Genomic DNA, 22,458 nt, shown 5'->3' with positions numbered 1-22,458 from the left:
AATTAACCCAACAACTAAAGCCCAACGATCATGCGCAGCGTCGTGCATTCGCTGATTGGGCGCTAGAGCAGTTGGAGGTCGATCCTGATTTTGGGCGAAAAATAATGTTTAGTGACGAGGCTCATTTCTGGTTAAGTGGCTTTGTTAACAAGCAAAATTGCCGAATTTGGAGCGACGAAAACCCACGGGAGATTCATGAGGTCCCACTACATTCCGAAAAAGTTACGGTATGGTGTACACTTTGGTCCGGCGGAATAATCGGTCCGTATTTTTTCGAAAACGAAGAAGAAGTGGCACTTACGGTCAACGGTGAGCGATACAGGGCTATGATAAGAGATTTTTTTTGGCCTGCAGTGGATGGAATCGATCTAACAAACATTGGTTTCATCAAGACGGTGCTACGTGCCATACGGCACGTGATACAGTAACACTATTGCATGAGAAATTTGAAGGTTCCGTTATATCGTGAAATGGTGACGTTAATTGGCCGCCCAGATCCTGCGACCTAACGCCACTGGATTTTTTTCTCTGGGGCTTTCTAAAATCCAAAGTCTATGCCAACAAACCACGGACGGTTGCTGCCTTAAAGGCCAACATTAGGCGCGTTATTGCTGAAATTGAGCCACTTTTATGCGATAACGTCATCACCAATTGGGTATCCAGGATTAACCAAACCAGACAAAGCCACGGCGGACATTTATCTGATATAATTTTTAAAACATAATGTTAACACATATACTTCATAATAAAAATAAAAATTGATCACTATCACTTTCACAATTCGTTTTATTGCGTTACAATAATCGAGCGTTACTATTGGAAAGCCCTGTACAAGGGAATAATCACCTCCTTATCCCTGCTAGAAAAATTCCTGTATATCATTGACAAGACACCATGAGCTACTCTTGCAGCTCGTCTGCACTGCTCAGAGAACTTCATATCTGCCTGCACAATTACCCCCAGGTCCTTTTCATTCTCCACCACTGTCAGTGTAGTACCGCAGAGTTGATACGTTGCTCTGGGGTTACTGTTTCCCATATGTAGTACTTTACATTTGTCAATGTTAAACTTCATTTGCCACCTCTCAGCCCATCTGTTCAACCTTTCCAGATCCTGTTGCAGCAGCATAGCGTCAGTAGTGTCCTTAACAACCCTGCCAACCTTTGTATCATCTGCAAACTTGGACATTAAACTTGATATCCCATCATCAATATCATTCATAAACACCGAAAACAACAACGGACCCAACACTGAACCCTGAGGAACTCCACTAATAACATTAGTCCACGTTGAGCAGTGTCCATTGATTACCACTCTCTGTCTTCTGCCACTCAACCATCCCCTTATCCATAGCAGCAATTTGCCTCCAATGCCACACTGCTCCAATTTGTGCAGCAGTCTTCCATGTGCAACAGTATCAAAAGCCTAAGATCCAGATATATAATATCAAAGTTATTCCCTGCATCCAGTTCTTTTGTGACTACATCATAGTATCCAATCAAGTTGGTCAGGCAAGACCTGCCCTTAACAAAACCATGCTGCGTCTGAGCTATAACTGAATTCTTGTCTAGATGATCCTGCAGTGCTTCTTTAACCAGTGCCTCCATTAACTTACCTGGAACAGAAGTTAAACTAACAGGTCTATAATTACTTGTGTCAGCCTTTGATCCTCCTTTGTGAATTGGGGTTACATTTGCACATCTCCAGTCTATGGGTACCTCCCCTGAGTCCAAAGAAGCTCTCATAATTATGGCTAGGGGTTTGCTTACTTCCTTTGCTGCCTCCTTTAATATAACTGGATAGATCCCATCCACCCCAGGTGCCTTTTTTATGTTTATCCTCAACAATCTCTCCTCCACTTTCCTCTCAGTTATTACAAAATCATCCAGCTCACTGCCAATGTTTCCTTTACCTACATCATTCTCCTTCCTGAATAACTCCTCATGTGTGAATGTAGATGCAAAATACTTGTTTAGATTGTTAGCCACCTGAGCAGGATCCTCAACTGTTGAACCATCAATATCCAGTGGACCAATCTGATTCATCCCTTTCCTTCTTGAGTTTAAATATGTAAAGAACTCTTTTCTGTTTTTCTTTGCATCCTTTGCCAAGGATTTTTTGTAGTCTGCCTTTGCCTGCCTAATCTCCTTTGTGACTTGGTTACAGACCAACTTATATCTATCATAGGCTTCCATGTCACCCATTAATTTGTATGTATCCCATGCATTTTTCTTCTCTGCCACATGCCTCATTAGTTCATCTGACAACCATTTAGGCCTAAACCTTGAACAATATTTCTTAGTTGGTATGTAAAGCCTGGTAGCCTCCAAGATTAGTTCCTTGAATGCTTCCCATTTTGAGTTCGCTGTTGGTAACATCATCAGTTGGTCCCACTGTATAGAATTTAAATACTGTCTCAGACCATCATAGTCGCCTTTACGAAAACAAAAACCCTTCCCTTTACCTCTGATGGTAGTTACCTCCTTGAGTAAATCCCACTTCAACACACTGTGATCACTGCCACCTAGTGGTTCATTTATCTGCAGATTCTTAATGCATGAAGAATCACTACTGATAATCAGATCAAGAGTATTGCTCCCTCTTGTTGCCTCACGAACATGCTGATGTAGAAAACAATCATCCAATAAATCCACAAAAGCCTTGCTAGTGTGCGAGTGACCAACCCACAAATTCCAGTCAATATCTGGGAAATTAAAATCCCCCATTATAAGACTCTCTGATTTACTGGCCCACTCTATTTCCCTGTACAATATCTTATTATACTCATCAGAGTCATTAGGCCTATAGCACACTCCTACTCTCAATTTTGATTTCCCTATGCTTATGTCACACCAAACTGACTCGACACTGCCCTGTCCATCGATGTCGACTGGCTTCACTTCCTTGGACCTTATGTGTTTCTTAATTAATAGCATAACCCCTCCTCCCCTCCTGTCCTGTCTAACCTTTCTATACACATTGTATTCCCCAAATTCCAGTTCCACATTACTTATATCTGTGTGACACCACGTCTCTGATATCCCAACAATATCTGCCTTTGATGTTTTGAGCAATACCTCAAATTCATCAAATTTATTTACCAAACTCCTAGCATTGGTGTACACGCAGGTATAAATGCACCTGTTTCTATTCTTAGCTACCCTAACACAACCCATGTGTTTACTTGTACCGCAATGACTCCCAGCAGTCTCTGAAATATCCTGCATCTTGTTTTTCAGGCTTCTGCTCATTTCAATAGAAGCAGTGCAAGAATCACTTCCACCTCTGCCAGTGGCTACTTTTAATCTATTAGTCCTTGTATCCCCCCCCAACTAGCAGTTTTCCGACCCACCTAACACTGCCTTGACAGCATCAGCAAAAATTCTTGCACCCTTTCTATTTAAGTGTATCCCATCCCTGTAGAAGCAATCTCTCCTGTTAACAAGTACAGTCCAGGCTGAAAAAAATTCACCCCTTGAGCCTTGCACAATCCCTCCAGGGCCAAATTGATTGACAAGGCTCTCATCATATACTCCCTCCTATCGTGTCTGGGCAGAATTGCAGACACTTTCAAATTCAACCCTAATCACGGCTTTTTATCAACAGTGACTCGTACTTGTTAAGTAATTCTGCCGATCTCCTACTCTTAATATCATTAGTGCCAACGTGTACAACTATATCACCTTTTGTGCCCTTAAAAGATGATATCCGCTCTACAACGTCATCAACCTTTGCCCCTGGCAGACATACCCTGGTCCTATTCCACCTATCCTTTTTACAAAGCATGTTCCCTGTTTCCCTGACAATAGAGTCACCAACAACTACTAGTTCCTGTGGGACCAGCGCATTCTGCCTAGGGGGCTGCCTCTGTGTTGCCTGATGACCAAGTGCAAGCTCTGGCGTTGATGTGGGCAGCTGAGAGCTTGATGGGCCCCTCAATTTATTTCCTTTGAGGGCATCCACCCTGTCCTTCAAGCTCTCATAAAGGCCCATAACAACACTGAGTTGTCGCCTGATTTCCTTGCACTCCTTACATCGTGCACACACAAAGACATCCTCCCCCTTGGCAGTATCATGTCCCGTACCCGACTGCTCCGCAAACATCAAGCAAACAGTGCATTTTAAAAGACTGTGATTCAGAGAGCAACTGCCCCCCTCAGTTCTCCCCTGAACCACAGCACTCCCATTAGCTTGAGCCTTTTGCTTTGCTGCTCTGGTCAGAGTCATGATTCCGATTTAATTCAATAAAATTTCAAAACAAAAATTAAATCCTTAAGTTATATCCCAAAACAGTTATGTTATATATATATATTTTTTTTTTTCGTTATCTAGTGTTTTCCACGAGTTCCCTTTATACAACTTCCGTATCACGTGTACCACTAAAGTTATGTATTAATTATTTGTTACGATTAAGTCGTTATATATATATATAGAGTTAAAAATACAATTTAATTGACAATAAAGTTTATCAAGATTAATAGATTTACTGATTAATTGACAATATTATATTATGCACTATACTACACTAAGCTTATGCTATTGTGTAAAAATGGCGGGAATTCTCGAACAGTACTTCTACGGACTCGTAAGTATTGATTAGCTTCCATATCTCGCTATCTCAATTTAGAATAAACTAAGGATCCCGACTAGGTCTATAATCTACTTATAGAAGATAATTTGATATAACAATTGGTTAATAAATCGACTAAATTTGGTTAAAAAAAAAAGACCTCTTGTTCAATTTGTGACACGTGGATTTGATACCGTTACCGATACTAAGTAATATCTACAAAATCTCTGTCTAAATTAAACTTTAAACTAAGTATCGTAACTAGGAATATAAAGCTACTCTATAAAATAAGTTAATATGACAATTTAAACTAATAAATCAGAAAATAAATCAGGAAAAACTTCTCTGTTTCAAGAGCTTCAAGGAGCTACGTCCGCACAGGCTAACTCGCACCCAGACTCTGCACCCAGTTTATTTAATTGCAGAATCATTGTTGTGAATAACTTAATGATGAGTCACATAACCATATATAAGGAGTTATATTTGACCAGCATTTCCAAAAGTGTGGTCCATGGCTTTAGTCCTTAGAAAATTTGCAAATAATTGCATGACCCTGTTATTATCATGCAGCATTCGTGAGTGCAGTAAATCATAGTATAAAAGAACGAAACTAGTTTTTCATCTTTGGTTCTCTTTAAAAGCAAGTACAGAAGTAGATTGAATGTCAAACCAAATTTAAAGATATAATTTTTCTTTTTGCTCTCAACATAAAGTTGCTGTGTGATGCTAAACAACAACAACATCATTCACATTATATATCTAATCCCATCCACTGACCTAATTCACATTAATCTTTAACATTAGTTTCTTAAAAGCTATAAAGTGAATGCAAAAGAAATTACTTATTGTTATTTATATGCATTTATATTTTTGGACCGCAAAAAAAGCTACTGAACAAGTTAGTAGTGTATGCAGTATTATATATGCAGTTATATTACATTTCAGGCATATTCATTTTTTTTTTTCCTTCTCAAATTAATTGCATTTTTTCTCTTTCTGTGATGAATAGAAGTGAAAAATAAATATAATTATCTCTTTATTAATTAATTTATGCGATTATAGAACATTAATGAAACAGTAGGTTTATTTCTCTAAACTTAGCCATTCAGTTTAATTTACAGTTTAATGTATAACATTATTACTTTTCTTGTAGACAGAGATAAGGAAACTTTATCTCTCGACATTATTACTTTTCAACAGAGATAAGGAGACTTTATCTCTCGTTATATATGTATCTCTTCGCAGGAAACACCATATTCACAGGTCTTACATAAGTTACATAACAATATATGCAAAGCATTCACAGACTGTCTAAAGCTAACAATATTGCATTAAAATTACATTTAATGTATGAATTTCTTTCTTCCATACAATTTGCATGGAAAAAAATAATAATTGCAAGATTTCTGTTTGTTTTTTAAATGAAATTTGGAATGGCTTGACAAATTTTTTTTAAAAGGCCAGAATATAAAATTACATGAGAATCTGTCCATTGGGAGGCAGGCCTTCTGTTACATGTGGACAGATGGTTGGTCGGACAGATATGGCAAAGACAATAGGTACATATGCATATATATGTGCTGACACACCAAAAAAAACTAGTCTCCAGTTATATAAAGTTTGGGAAACACTGTGTTAGACTGTGTTGAAATCCATCCAGAATAATAATTATTTATATGTTGTATGTGTTATAATATTATGAACATGTAATTTTAAAATATTACAACAATAACAAAAAAAATGATGATAATCTAGCATGTTTTATTAATTGTTTTCTAGGCAGTTGAAAAATTTGGGACTAATTTACAAAAGATTGCCTCAGATCTTCATAACTTGACACGAAGGCTGCAAGAAACAGAATTACCTAATGATGTAATTTCAACTGTTGCTTTGTTGGAGGCACATGAAGAAGAGTATAAAGATTTAAAAGAGGATTTACATGGTGCTGCGAGGCATGGTGAAACCCTCTTGAGTTGCATACGTAGGCCTTCAATTGAAGTAGCATCTTTTCAGCTGTGTCCTGACAAGCTTGATAATGTTACAGCAGTTGAAAGGTTAGTGAAGTTTACATTTTTATTAAACACTACTTTAATACACAGTATTCTTTCTGTAATAGTGTAGATACTGCACTATTACACAAATAGTGTACTATTTGTATTTCTGTAGTACACAAATGTGTTACCGTTAACATAAAGATTTTTTTATGGCCACTTTTCCAATTAAAATGTAATTCATGAAGCAGATTAAAAGCCAGTTTTACAACTTAATACATCTTATTTTTAGAGATATATAGTATTTGAATTTTTTTTTTACCTTCTTATGAAAAAGGTTTATTTGGATAAAAATGCCTTTAAGCTATATTTTATTAGGGCAGAATCTGTTCTTCCCAACAAAGGTTTTGCAGAGCAGCATGTAGGCTGCTCTATCCATCAGTCACATTTCTACCCTTTGAAAAGAAGTCTTTTTAATGAAAACAATTTCAATACCCTTGTTAGTGTTTCATCTGCACTAAGGAAATGAAAAAGAAAAAAATAAAGATTTGCACAGCAAAAGATAAAAATTGGGATCTTAAAGTTTGGCAATACACAGGTCCACATGGCAACTGTTGTAGTGGCACTATGGTAGGTGAAATTGGTAGCGAAATGGTATAGACCCACAAAGCTGACATGTGGGGGGGGGGGACCCCACATGTCAGCTTTGTGGGCCTATACCATTTATATCAAGTGTCTTGCCAGTGCAATTTTACCATGGGCATTTGTAGTCCTAGCTATACCACTCTGTAATAGTGTATTTGCTTAATCTTGCCATTTCTTGTACAGGCCGATTTGTAATAAGCTGGCAAAGACATTTGCCAGATTATTACAAATGAATAAATTTTCTGTGTTTATACTATGGAGTGGCCATATATGACCAGAAAAGTTAACAACTGCAGTGATTTATACCTGCCAAACATAGCACTTGCTCAACCAAGATATAATCTCTTCTGTCACTTTATACATCATGATATTTAATGTTAATAAATGAGCATCACATTACAAACCCTTTACCAGGTTCTTGTTCATATGCACAGTAACCTGGTTAAGGGTTTAAAATGTGATGCTCATTTATTAAAATTATTTATCATGGTGTATAAAGTATTAGAATAGTTGTTTTCTTGATGGTTATCACCTGCTAAGAAAACAATTATTTAAAGACATGGTTATAGCACTCGCTGTTAACAGTGGTTTATATATTTTCTGGCGTTGTGCAGATTGGAACTTGCAAAGTGTAGAATTCTCTCCTAGCATACCAATACTTAGCCATTGACTTACTTTGTTCTGACGTGTAATAATAACAATTCCTAGACAGACTATTATGATTGTAAAATGCAGTAGTAACCATATTCAGAGCTGTTTATATATCACACGTTTCCAAATAATAAATAATGAAAACTTGGACAAGCCTTATTTTGAGGTCAGCTATCAAAGATCATAAAATATTGCTTGCCACTTTAGTGAAAGCCCTTTTAAATCACTGCAGTTTCCACTTTTTAAAATGATACTGAAATGCCACCTATAACTCAAGTGTATAACCTATAGGTCACTGTGGCCCATTCCTTCATGTTGTGTGGCTTGTGACCTTAAGTGTTATGCATTGCACAGTATAACTTAACATGTAACAAATTATAGTTTCATATTGACTTTTGTAAATATCCATTTTTTGGTGGTATTTTATATTTTTCTGTATTTCTTTTTCGATATTTTATATATCTTCCTCAGCATTTAACAATGTTATCAATGATCAACAATATTATTAATATTATATACTGTGGATTCCGATTAATTGGGACAGCCGTTTATTTGGGGCAAATCTAAAAAAACAGAAACCAATAGCCAGGGTTTACTTTGTTTAATTGGGACAGCATGCCGTTTAATCGGGGCAGGAGACTGCAGCACTGGAGATTACCCTATGATTGTCTCCAATGGTACCACGTGGTTTGGTCGAAATTCTGGAGGTCAAAACCATAAAACAATAAAAGCAATTAGCAGTCACCTGTTTATTGGGCTTTTCTGCAAGAGAAATCTATCATAAACGGAAAGTAAACTCGATATTACTGAATTTGTGATAACACCGTTATCTGGAATTCTGTGGGTTATTATGGTGAAATGTGTTTACATTTCCATAAAATCTTCAATCATATAAAAAAATTAATTTTCAGATCTTCTCTTCATTCCTATTTTTAAAACTTTGTAACTCATTACTCCATTCTCACTTGTGCATATTGTGTTACTTGCAATTCGTGTGTGCCATGTTCTTTGTTATTGATTGCTTATCTTTTTACTGTTTTAAATTTTAACCCCCACCCACAAATGTCAGTGAACAGAAATGTCAACTAATTCGTATGTGCATATTAAAGTAGGTATATTCTTCTGATTTTTACCTATTATTTAATTTTTTAATTGGTAAAGTAATAAAGGATAAATTTGTGCTTAATATATCTTTGCTTTTATAGCCTGTGGATAATATTCCTCCTATTTTCGCTAATTAGAATCACTGTTTAATAGAATTAAAATTCAATTCACAAACGTGATTGCAATGACCAGTGCTTACTACACATTGTACACTGAAAGGTACTTTATATGGTGAGTCCATCTTAATGTGATTTGATTGTACAGTGAACCAATTGTAAAGCCGGGGTCCATTGTATTTTTAACTATTTAAGTGAAACTTCGGATAATTGGGGCAGCTGCTTAATTGGGCCAAAATACACTTAGCATTAGCATTAGCATTAGTAGAGGCATATGATGCAAGAAAGCAAGCTTATTCAGCATCAGCCAAAAAAAAAAAAAAAAAAAACCTCTCCCATTTCATCCCTCCGTTCGTTCGAAATACCTGTCCAGTTGAGCTTTAAATTTGTTTAGGCTATCAACTTCAACAACAAGTGATGGAAGTCGGTTCCACCAACCAACCACCCGCTGGCCAAAGGCAAATTTCCGCACATCTATCCGACATCCGTCCTTCCTCAATTTGAATTTATGCCCTCCGAGGTGATTATTCTGAGAAAGATGAAGAATCCCATTGGCATTGAGCATGCTCAAACCATTCAAAGCCTTATACACCTCTATCAGATCACCTCGCCGGTGCCTAGTCTCCAGACTCTGTAATTTGCAAAACTTAAGCCTTTCTTCCTAAGAGCAACCCTTTGTTCCATTTACTAATCTTGTTGCCCTTCTCTGTACCCGTTCCAGCAGCTCTACATACTTCTTGAAATGAGGCCTCCAGACCTGTATACAGTACTCAAGATGTGGCCTAACCATTGCCTTATACAAGGGAATAATCACCTCCTTATCCCTGCTAGAAAAATTCCTGTATATCATTGACAAGACACCATGAGCTACTCTTGCAGCTCGTCTGCACTGCTCAGAGAACTTCATATCTGCCTGCACAATTACCCCCAGGTCCTTTTCATTCTCCACCACTGTCAGTGTAGTACCGCAGAGTTGATACATTGCTCTGGGGTTACTGTTACCCATATGTAGTACTTTACATTTGTCAATGTTAAACTTCATTTGCCACCTCTCAGCCCATCTGTTCAACCTTTCCAGATCCTGTTGCAGCAGCATAGCGTCAGTAGTGTCCTTAACGACCCTGCCAACCTTTGTATCATCTGCAAACTTAGACATTAAACTTGATATCCCATCATCAATATCATTCATAAACACCGAAAACAACAATGGACCCAACACTGAACCTTGAGGAACTCCACTAATAACATTAGTCCACGTTGAGCAGTGTCCATTGATTACCACTCTCTGTCTTCTGCCACTCAACCATCCCCTTATCCATAGCAGCAATTTGCCTCCAATGCCACACTGCTCCAATTTGTGCAGCAGTCTTCCATGTGCAACAGTATCAAAAGCCTTTCTAAGATCCAAATATATAATATCAAAGTTATTCCCTGCATCCAGTTCTTTTGTGACTACATCATAGTATCCAATCAAATTGGTCAGGCAAGACCTGCCCTTAACAAAACCATGCTGCGTCTGAGCTATAACTGAATTCTTGTCTAGATGATCCTGCAGTGCTTCTTTAACCAGTGCCTCCATTAATTTACCTGGAACAGAAGTTAAACTAACAGGTCTATAATTACTTGTGTCAGCCTTTGATCCTCCTTTGTGAATTGGGGTTACATTTGCACATCTCCAGTCTATGGGTACCTCCCCTGAGTCCAAAGAAGCTCTCATAATTATGGCTAGGGGTTTGCATACTTCCTTTGCTGCCTCCTTTAATATAACTGGATAGATCCCATCCACCCCAGGTGCCTTTTTTATGTTTATCCTCAACAATCTCTCCTCCACTGTCCTCTCAGTTATTACAAAATCATCCAGCTCACTGCCAATGTTTACTTTACCTACATCATTCTCCTTCCTGAATAACTCCTCATGCGTGAATGTAGATGCAAAATACTCGTTTAGATTGTTAGCCACCTGAGCAAGATCCTCAACTGTTGAACCATCAATATCCAGTGGACCAATCTGATTCATCCCTTTCCTTCTCGAGTTCAAGTATGTAAAGAACTCCTTTCTGTTTTTCTTTGCATCCTTTGCCAAGGATTTTTCGTAGTCTGCCTTTGCCTGCCTAATCTCCTTTGTGACTTGGTTACAGACCAACTTATATCTATCATAGGCTTCCATGTCACCCATTAATTTGTATGTATCCCATGCATTTTTCTTCTCTGCCACATGTCTCATTAGTCCATCTGACAACCATTTAGGCCTAAACCTTGAACAATATTTCTTAGTTGGTATGTAAAGCCTGGTAGCCACCAAGATTAGTTCCTTGAATGCTTCCCATTTTGAGTTTGCTGTTGGTAACATCATCAGTTGGTCCCACTGTATAGAATTTAAATACTGTCTCAGACCATCATAGTCGCCTTTACGAAAACAAAAACCCTTCCCTTTACCTCTGATGGTAGTTACCTCCTTGAGTAAATCCCACTTCAACACACTGTGATCACTGCCACCTAGTGGTTCATTTATCTGCAGGTTCTTAATGCATGAAGAATCACTACTGATAATCAGATCAAGAGTATTGCTCCCTCTTGTTGCCTCACGAACATGCTGATGTAGAAAACAATCATCCAATAAATCCACAAAAGCCTTGCTAGTGTGTGAGTGACCAGCCCCCAAATTCCAGTCAATATCTGGGAAATTAAAATCCCCCATTATAAGACTCTCTGATTTACTGGCCCACTCTATTTCCCTGTACAATATATTATTATACTCATCAGAGTCATTAGGCCTATAGCACACTCCTACTCTCAATTTTGATTTCCCTATGCTTATGTCACACCAAACTGACTCGACACTGCCCTGTCCATCGATGTCAACTGGCTTCACTTCCTTTGACTTTGTGTTTCTTAATTAATAGCATAACCCCTCCTCCCCTCCTGTCCTGTCTATCCTTTCTATATACATTGTATTCCCCAAATTCCAGTTCCGCGTTACTTATATCTGTGTGACACCACGTTTCTGATATCCCAACAATATCTGCCTTTGATGTTTTGAGCAATACCTCAAATTCATCAAATTTATTTACCAAACTCCTAGCATTGGTGTACACGCAGGTATACATGCACCTGTTTCTATTCTTAGCTACCCTAACACAACCCATGTGTTTACTTGTAACGCAATGACTACCAGCAGTCTCTGAAATATCCTGCATCTTGTTTTTCAGACTTCTGCTCATTTGAATAGAAGCAGTGCAAGAATCACTTCCACCTCTGCCAGTGGCTACTGTTAATCTATTAGTCCTTGTATCCCCCCCAACTAGCAGTTTTCCGACCCACCTAACACTGCCTCGACAGCATCAGCAAAAATTCTTGCACCCTTTCTATTTAAGTGTATCCCATCCCTGTAGTGAGCAATCTCACTTGTCCCGATGTGTCCCAAATAACTGGAATGGACTGTATTAATAAAAATGTTATTAGTTTCTTGTAATAATTGTTGAATTTTTATACTTTTGATGAATATCAAAGTTAATAACAAAAATTAAATTTTATTTTTATTTAATTATTTAAGAATACATCCTTATATTTTCATATTTTGAAAAATGTGTAATTAATAAGGAACTGTTCTTGTGGCCCACAACCACTATGAGGCCTGCAATCTTCAGCCTTTTATCTGTTTTTGGCCTTTAGCCAAAAGAGATGGACACAGCTGTTGTAGCTTAGAATTGTATTGGCACTTTTAATATAACAGAAATGACTTTTATTTGGAAAGAAATTTTTTAAATGTTAAGTAGATTTAGATTCAGAGATAAAGCCCACATGTGGTTTGTGTTTTATAGTTAGACACTTCCAAGTTAATTTATAACATTTGCAGCTGTAATTTGCTGCAGTTGCCAAGTCTTTCTTGTCTTATACAAATGTTCTGGTACAGAATTTTATTTATTTTTTAACTCTTAAATGGTTCACAGTTGATTTGTATATATAATGTATATTACTCGAATTTGCATTTGTGGTTTAATTCAATAAGGTTATCATTATGAGAATGACAGAGCTGAGACATTGCTGATGTATTTTTTGACAATCACAAGATATTTTGTGAAAGCTGTAACCTACCTATAATAGGTGGCTGAATATTGTGTGCATGTGTAGCAGTTAAAATTGGACAATCTCAGAACACTGTCTGACTAAGTAGAAAACATGCATAAATTTTCCATTAAAGCAGAGGTGAAAACTGAACATGCAACCTGTTGGCAGGTAGTAGTAGTAGTGGCATGTGATGCAAGAAAGCAAGTGTATGAGCTTATGCAGCATCAGCCAAAAAAAAAAAAAAAAAAAAATCACACCATTCCCTCCAAATGCCTGTTCAGTTCCTCCTTAAATTTATTTAACCTATCAACTTCCACAACGACAGATGGAAGTTTGTTCCAGCAATTAACCACCCGCTGGCTAAAGGCAAATTTCCGCACATCTAATCTACATCTGTCTTTTCTTAATTTGAATTTTTGCCCCCTTAGGTTCGTAATCTGAACAAGTGGAAGGATCCCATCAGAATTCAGCGTGCTCAATCCATTCAAGGCCTTATAAACCTCAATCAGATCACCGCGCAGGTGCCTAGTCTCCAGCCACTGCAGTTTGCAGAACTTAAGCCTCTCTTGCTGTCTTGGTAAGAGGATCCCTTCATTCCCCTCACCAATCTTGTTGCCCTTCTCTGTACACGCTCAAGCAAATCTACATCCTTCTTAAAATGAGGCCTCCAAGACCTGTACACAGTACTCAAGGCGTGGCCTGACCATTGCCTTATACAGAGGGACAATCACCTCCTTTTCCCTGCTAGCAAAATTCCTATATATCATTGACAAAACCCCGTGACCTGCCCTGGCAGCCTGCGTGCATTGCTCAGAAAACTTCATATCTGACTGCACAATTACCCCCAGGTCTTTTTCATTTTCTACCACTTAAGTGTAGTACCACACAGTTGATACGTTTCTCTGGGGTTACTTCTACCCATATGCAGTACTTTGCACTTGTCAAGGTTAAACTTCAGTTGCCACTTCTTAGCCCATCTGCCCAAATTATCTAGTTCCTGTTGCAGTAGCACACTGCCATTACTGTCATTAACAACCCTGCCAACCTTTGTATCATCTGCAAACTTCGACAATAAGCCTGATATACATTCATCAATATCATTGATAAATATACAAAACAACAGAGAGGTGCCTCCGTAGCCAGGTGGGAAGGAGCAGTAGTGCGTAGCACACGCTTCTTGATTAGACCGGGGTTCGAGCCCGTCACCACCAAATACGGAGGATGCGGAAAGGTCAGGGAATGACCACCACATATCCCGGAGCAATATGGCCTTAGTTGCTAATGCTCCTGAAAACCAAATAACAAACAAACAAACAAAACAACAGAGGACCCAACACCGAACCCTGTGGGACTCCAATAATAACATTAGTCCACTACCATTTAGGTATAGTCAGCACTACCATTTAGTAGATTCCTAATGCAGATAATTTGTTCTTGATACTAATTTTGTTGTTATTTATATGTAGACAACAAAGTTTCCCACATCTGTCTTTATGGGGATAATAAATAATTTCTCTACATTAAAAACCTACACTATACTACACTACAATTTATATTGAATTTTCTTGTGATGTTTTGTAGGTTACTTGTGCAGCTGGAAGAAACAGAGAAAGGGTTTGATTCTTTTTGGTCTAACCATAGGAGTCGCTTAAACCAGTGTCTTCAGTTAAGAAAATTTGAACAAAGCTTCAAAGAGGTATTAATTTAAAAGTATATTTTTTAGATGTTTTGTCCAAAAATGTGAGTAATATTTGATATATAGATGTACACTGTTTAGTCATAAAATTATCCATGTTAATAAAGGGTTTAGCTACTTAGCAAGTGTTTAAGTCATCAGTAAAAACGGTTACATTAGTTTAGAGGTTCCCATCTTAGGTATTCCATCACTTACTGTGTGCCAAAGGATCTTATATCTTTTTAGCCAGGAAATGGTACTAGTTGGCTACTAGTTAAGATAAGTAAATGGAACTAATTGAGTTTAGATTCTATAAATCATCTTGAGGGTTTCAGCTGTCATACTAATTCATTTCCAAAGCGGGAGGGACTGGATATACAAGAGTGACAGTTCAGGAATTTTTTAAGCAGTGCCACATTTAGAAAGCAAGAAAATATGAGTTAATTTATAATATATATATATATATTACGGTATAGTTTAGGACTAAAGCCTCAGGTTATGTTAAGAGTTTAACTAATGTACACGTTAGTGCAATCTAAATTATTTCGCACCATCAGGCATCTCTCATATTGTGGATTTATACACTGGATTTATGGATTTATGCAAAACTTAAGGACCAGTCAGGTTTTCACTTGTAACTTCTCATAGGAATGGCCTGGATATGGGAAAAGCATACCAAAGGAACCTTGTGAGGTACAGAAATGATGAAGGAAACAACACTGACACAACAACGGAAACAAAACGGTACAGAGGCCCTTTATTAAAAAATGGCAAAATAGCACTGGCTGCCATGATACAGATGCATCACTGCCAAAGATGGAACAAAGGGAAGAGGTGGTCCTCAGTAGGAGATATGGCCACCCCTAATGTTGATGCAGGCTTTGTACCACCTGTCATACTTAGAACAAGGTTGTAGATAAGTTCTTGTGGTAACATCATCCATTCCTCTGTTAGCACCATCTTCAGCTGGTGAACATTTTCTGGTGGGTGTGAACGTGCCGTTAGGTGTCTCCCCAGAGTATTCGACAAAGGGAAGAGGTGGTCCTCAGTAGGAGATATGGCCACCCCTAATGTTGATGCAGGCTTTGTACCACCTGTCATACTTAGAACAAGGTTGTAGATAAGTTCTTGCGGTAACATCATCCATTCCTCTGTTAGCACCATCTTCAGCTGGTGAACATTTTCTGGTGGGTGTGAACGTGCCGTTAGGTGTCTCCCCTGAGTATTCGACATGTGTTCGATGGGATTTAGATCGGTTGAACGGGAAGGCCAATGCATACGAACAATGTCCTCACTTTTCAAAAGCATAACAGCTGCAGTGCAATCGAGTGTGGTGTTATCATCCATAAACACGAACTTTTTTTTTTTTTTTAATTAATGGCCGCATGGTGCAAGAAAGCCTATGGCTTATGCTGCACCAACCAAAAAAAACCCAAATAAAACAATGATAAAAAAAATAATAAATAAATAAATAATAATAATTAATAAAAGAAAAGGAAATTAAACCTATCATCCTATGCGCTTCCCTCACCCGAAGATACTATCCAGATGACCTTTGAATTTTCCCAAACTGTCAGCCTCTACCACCCATGTAGGCAACTTATTCCAGTAATTTTTAACTTGCTGGCTAAAATAAAACTTCCTGCAGTCCAATCTAAACATTTCCCCCGTAACTTGAATTTATGTCCCCTAGTTCTAGCATCATTTTATAATCTTGAAAATTTCGTCCTCATTCATTTTACTGATGCCTCTCAGGGCCTTAAACACCTCAATAAAATATTCTCTAAGGTGTCTAGTTTCCAAACTCTGCAACCCACATATTCGAAGTCTTTCTTCATAAGAACGCCCTTTTGCCGATCTTGCCAGGCGAGTAACCCGTCTTTGCACCCTTTCAAGAAGCTCGATGTCTTTCCTTAGGTGCGGTCTCCATACTTGAACACAGTATTCCAAGTGTGGTCTAACAAAAGCCTTATATAATGGGATTATCATGTCCCTATCTCTACTTGCAAAAGTTTGATAGATCATCGATAGGACACCATGGGCCTTCCTTGCAACCTGTTTACATTGCTCAGAGAATTTCATGTCTGACTGTATTGTAACACCCAAGTCCCTTTCTTCCAGTACTGGGTTTAGTTGAACTCCACCAAGTGAATAAGTTATTTTGGGATTACTGTTTTCCAGGTGTAATACCTTACACTTTGTTGGATTAAAGCATAGCTGCCATTTTTCTGACCATTCCTGAAGTCTATCTAGGTCTCTCTGAAGAAGCCCAGCTTGACAGTGATCATTAACTACTCTACTAATTTTAACATCATCTGCAAATTTAGACATCACGCCCTCTATCCCTTCATCGATGTCGTTTATGAAAATTAAAAACAGTGGTCCTAATACTGATCCTTGGGGAACCCCACTTCTTACATCAACCCAATCTGAGGAATAGCCATTTATCACAACCCTCTGCCTCCTGCCCTGAAGCCATCCTGCTATCCATCTAAGGATTTTCCCAGTGATTCCAACCTGTTCCAGCTTATAAAGCAACCGCTCATGTGGGACTGAGTCAAAAGCTTTGCTGAAATCTAAATAAACAATGTCGAAATTATACCCTAAATCTAGCTTGTGAGTGACCCTTTCAAAATAGCGAACCAGATTTGTTAAACATGATTTTCCCTTTACAAAACCATGCTGAGTATCCTTGAGAATTTTAATTCGATCCAAATGATCCTGAATTCCACCCTTGATCATTGCCTCCATGATTTTCCCTACCACTGAAGTCAGACTGACAGGTCGATAATTTCCCACTTCACTCTTAAAGCCACCCTTATGTATGGGAGATACACTTTTCCAATCCAACGGAATCTCCCAGACTTGGGGCCAATGGCACCTCGGAACAAACACACCTGGGGAAGGATTACTTCAGTACAGTGGCATGCACCGGTTACAGTACCGCCTTCCAGTATCTGGAGTTGTGTGCGACCATCCTAGATAATGCCTCCCCAGGCGAAAACACCTCGACCACCATATCAATCCCTTTCAGTGATGTTTGTGGGGTGATACTGTGTGCTAACCTCTCACCAGATCAGCTAACGTCAAGAATCACTGCTGAGACTGAATCTACTCTCATCAGTAAAGAGTACCTTACTCCATTGCACTGCTGTCCAGTCCTTGTGTTTGATGCACCACTGTAAACGGTGTCTCTGAGGGGCAGATGTTAAAGGGACACAGCATACTGGCCATTGGGCAAACATTCCACCTTTGTGGAGTCGCCTGGCCACAGTAAACTCCGATATCCTGTGTCGTGTGCTCCTGTTCAGCTGATTTGCAATGGATCCCGCTGTCTGGTGTCGGTCCCTTATGGCCTGTAGGAGTATATAGTGCTCATCATTGGGCGTTGTTTTTCATGGATGACTACCACAGGTCCTTCGAATAACTGTACCTGGCATTCTGAAGTCTGACCATGCATGTGAGACGATGCTATGGGCGATACCAAACTCTGCAGCCACACTCCTCGCATTTTGACCTTCCTCGAGCTTCCCAATTATTTGACCCAGGGTAACGTCATCCAGATGTTGTCTAGTGGCCGTTTTGTTGTCTGTAGCACTGTATGAAACCAATTGAACGTCTGTAACAATCGTGCTCACCATTCGGTAATTTGCACATAACTGCTGCTTTCATCTGTTTATGTGAGCCCTCTCATCATGATTCAAATTTTTGCATGTGCACCAGCTTTCTACTGAATGGCCACAGTTATGCAAATCGCCACAGGCTGTTTCTTTTGATTTTGTGGTTGTAACCTTTAGAAATGGTGTTGGTCCTTAAGTTTTGCACTTCCGTGTACTTCACAACTGGGTTGTGAAGTACACTGAAGTTCACATCATTGCAACACCAGGGTACCTGCACCATAGGAGCCAGTAAGCTCCGAAACGGTGCCATATGGGTGATGGTATTCGCTGAGAATAAGTAACAATAGTCTTCTCCTATGGTGAAGCATTACTTATTCGAGGTAGTGCAATATCATGGCAACTCATTGTAAAGGTATTCACAATATGAGATATATTAATGATGCCAATTTATAACTACTTAAGTAGTTGGCTATGTACTGAAATGATGTAATTGCACTAACTTGTGTGTGTGTGTGTGTGTGTGTGGTATGGGTGTTTAATGGTGCACAAGCTGCTGTGGCTATATTGCGCCTATTCATAGGTATGTTGAAAAGATAAAATAAATAATTAATGTGAAGACTGTTCAATCTCATTTCATGCCAGAAACTAATCAGAGTCGTTATACATTCCTATTTGTTTCAAATAACAGAAAAGTTCATTAATATTGGCATTTTCACCAATGATATCATTTAATGTTATCTGTTCACGGAAATTAGCCAGAGAATGAAATATTGAAGTTCGATGTTGTTGATAATGTGGACAGTCAATCAAAATATGTTTGACTGTTAGCTGCTCAGAGCACTGTGAACAAAGAGGAGGATCATCGCCTGTGAGTAGATGGAGGTGAGTCAGATGAGTATGTCCTATTCTAATCCGCGCGAGTACCACTTCTTCTCGCCGAACTGTCTGAATGCATGAGTGCCAAAATTTTGGGTCCTGTTTTAACTGGAACAGTTTGTTATTTGTTTGTTTATGCCATAGCTCTGTCCATTGTGCATGATATGCTGTTTGAATTATAATATTATAATCAGAAACTGGAATAAAGGCAGAGGTTAAGTCTACTGTTGATGGATTTTTAGCCGAAATATCAGCCAACTCGTTCCCTTTGATGCCTGAATGTGCTGGAATCCAGCAAAAGTTTACTCGTTGCTGGCGATCTTCGATTTTCAACAGCAAATACTTGATTTGATTTAGTATAGGGTGATCCTTATAAGAGAAATTCTGCATTGCTCTAATTGAGCTCAGAGAGTCGGTGTAAATTAAATATTTTGCAGATGGGTGAAGACTCAAATTTTCTAGAGCTAATTGAATTGCATATAATTCTGCTGAAAAGCTGCTATACTCAGGTGGAAGAGAGGCTGATATGATAGCAGAGGGAAACACTGCTGCTGCTCCAACAGTTGAATGAGATTTGGAACCATCAGTATATATCGGTAAGAAGTCAAAACAGTTTTGAATATGGCTAGCATGGAGTTGTTGCACATTCAGAGTTGGTAGATGATTCTTTCCCCATTGGAGAAAATAATTATCACAGGCTGGTTGAGGAAATGGGGTCCATGGTGGGCAAGAATAATTCTTTCTGTGCTGCCTACTCTGGAGAGGAACATTCCAATTTTGTGCTATTTCAAGGAGCCGTAGGCCTGCTGGGCGTATTTTATTTGGTTTATTTCTATAGAGATTGTGAAATGATGGATTAAAGAGATATGGTTGGATGGGGTGCGGAGAACAGTTTCGTATTCTGACTGCATATTTAAGTAGTAACATTTTTCTGCTGAGGTAAAGAGGGGGCTCATGGGCTTCAATATATAGACTATAGGTTGGTGATGTCCTATAAGCACCAAGAGCAATCCTCAGTGCATTGTGTTGTACAGGATCCAGCCAGCGTAATACACTCTTTCGAGCAGAATCATAAACTGGGGCACCGTAATCTAACCGGGATCTGATCAGTGCTCTATATAAGAGCAGCAAAGTTGTACGATCTGCTCCCCAAGACTGGGCAGATAGAGCTCTAAGCATGTTCAGCTTTTTCAGACAGGTAGTACGTATTACTCTAATGTGCTCAAGGAAATTTAACTTGCTGTCTAATATTAATCCCAAGAATCTAATATTGTTGGTAATCGGGATGCTGGAATTTGATATCTGGAGTTCAGGGTCTGTATGTAATTTGCGTTGGTTACAAAAGTGGATAGCAACTGTTTTCTGATGGGAAAGCCGATATCCATTGAACTCAGCCCATTTGCACTAACTTGTACATATATGGATATTATATTATAATATAATATACATTATGCAATGTTGTAGGTTAATGTCGCTGGATATGTTTTGTATATTATTTTTTATTCAGCAAGGTATCTTTCACAGTGTGTGAGCTTTAAGCTGGTCATGGCTGAATGATTAGCATGTGGGTATAGCTCTGCAAGTAATGTGTTCTGATCTGTGCCACTTTTAAGTAAGTGTTAATCTCAGTGGCTTTTTCAGAATATAAACAGAAATTTCTTTACTTTATAAATCTATGGATTCTTTTAAGCTTTTTTTGTTAAAATATATATCTATTATTGTTAGGGTTACCACAAGAATTTCTGTGACAGATGTGATGTCTCCTGATTCCCTTCTTTCACTGTTTAGAAAAGGTTGATTTACTGTTTGCATATTATAATTGTGATTTTATGGCCTGGTAAAAAATATCATTGTAGGTCATCTCATGTTTCTCATCGGAAATGTTATCTGAAGGGATTACAACTGTATGTGGTTGAAAATAAAGTTAATAGGTCAGTAATAGTTATTAAACATTTTTGATTTTGCCCAAAGTTGTCAGATTAATGTATTACCGATGTTGTAAACAATGGCAAAAGTAGTTTACTTGTAGTTTTTATTTTATTTTACTGAATAAAAATTTTGGAAGATAATATCTTGGATATAAAACAACAGTGGACCTAACACCGAACCCTGTGGGACACCACTATTAACATTAGTCCATGAAGAGCAGCACCCATTGATTACCACCCTCTGTCTTCTCCCACTTAACCATCCTTTTATCCATTGTAGCAACTTACCTGGCGCCTCCGTAGCCAGGTGGGCAGGAGCAGCAGTGCGTAGCACATGCTTCTTGATTAGACCGGGGTTCGAGCCCGTGAGCCACCAAATACGGAGGATGTGGAAAAGTCAGGGAATGACCACCGCATATCCCCGGAGCAATATGGCCTTAGTTGCTAATGCTCCTAAAAAAAAAAAAAAAAAAAAAAAGCAACTTACCCTTAATACCATTCTGCTCCAATTTGTACAATAGTCTTCCATGCAACAGTGTCAAAAGCTTTCCTGAAATCCAAATAAATGATATCAAGATTATTTTTTGCATCCAGTTCCTTTGTAACCACATTATAATATCCTATCAAATTTGTTAGACAAGACTTTCCCTTAACAAACCCATGCTGTGTCTGAATTATTGCTGCAGTCTTGCCTAGATGATCCTGCAATGCATCTTTAACCAGTGACTCCATTATTTTACCCGGAACAGAAGTTAAACTAACTGGTCTGTAATTACTCGTGTCACCTTTCAATCCCCCTTTGTGAATTGGGGATACATTTGCACATCTCCAGTCCGTGGGGACCTCCTCTGAGTCCAAGGATGCTCTCATAATTATGGCTAAGGGTTTGCTTAGTTGCTTTGCCGCCTCCTTTAATATAACTGGATAGATCCCATCCACCCCAGGTGCTTTTCTTATGTTTAATTTCAACAATTTCTTCTCCACTTTGCTTTCAGTTATTACAAAATCATTAAGTATCCTGCTACAATTTGATAACCTTCTGCCATTTTCAAACCTTAATAATTCCTCACGTGTGAATGTAGATGCAAAATACTCGTTCAGTTTGTTTGCTATCTGAGCAGGATCATCAACAGTCAAACCATCGATGTCAAGTGGACCAATCAGATTCATCCCCTTCCTTTTAGAGTTTATATAAGTAAAGAAATCCTTGCTGT

At 38.5% G+C, this 22,458-nt stretch overlaps 1 protein-coding gene across 2 annotated transcripts in view; it reads left to right on the top strand.

Annotated features, from left to right (window-relative positions):
* LOC150091800 (guanine nucleotide exchange factor DBS-like) overlaps positions 1–22,458 on the top strand; it is a 307,604-nt gene that overhangs the window by 153,685 nt on the left and 131,461 nt on the right. For both annotated transcript variants that reach the window (XM_090385772.1, XM_090385768.1), the window contains 2 exons: positions 6,350–6,624; positions 14,727–14,841. In XM_090385772.1, the coding sequence (XP_090241898.1) occupies positions 6,350–6,624; positions 14,727–14,841 (390 nt within the window). The remainder of the gene's footprint in view (positions 1–6,349; positions 6,625–14,726; positions 14,842–22,458) is intronic.

Source organism: Mastigoproctus giganteus, chromosome 1 (assembly GCF_048544385.1).
Source record: "Mastigoproctus giganteus isolate SK-2022 chromosome 1, ASM4854438v1, whole genome shotgun sequence".
Taxonomy (NCBI): domain Eukaryota; kingdom Metazoa; phylum Arthropoda; class Arachnida; order Uropygi; family Thelyphonidae; genus Mastigoproctus; species Mastigoproctus giganteus.
The sequence above is the reverse complement of the archived record's forward strand: the minus strand, read 5'-3'. Positions and strand labels throughout refer to the sequence as shown.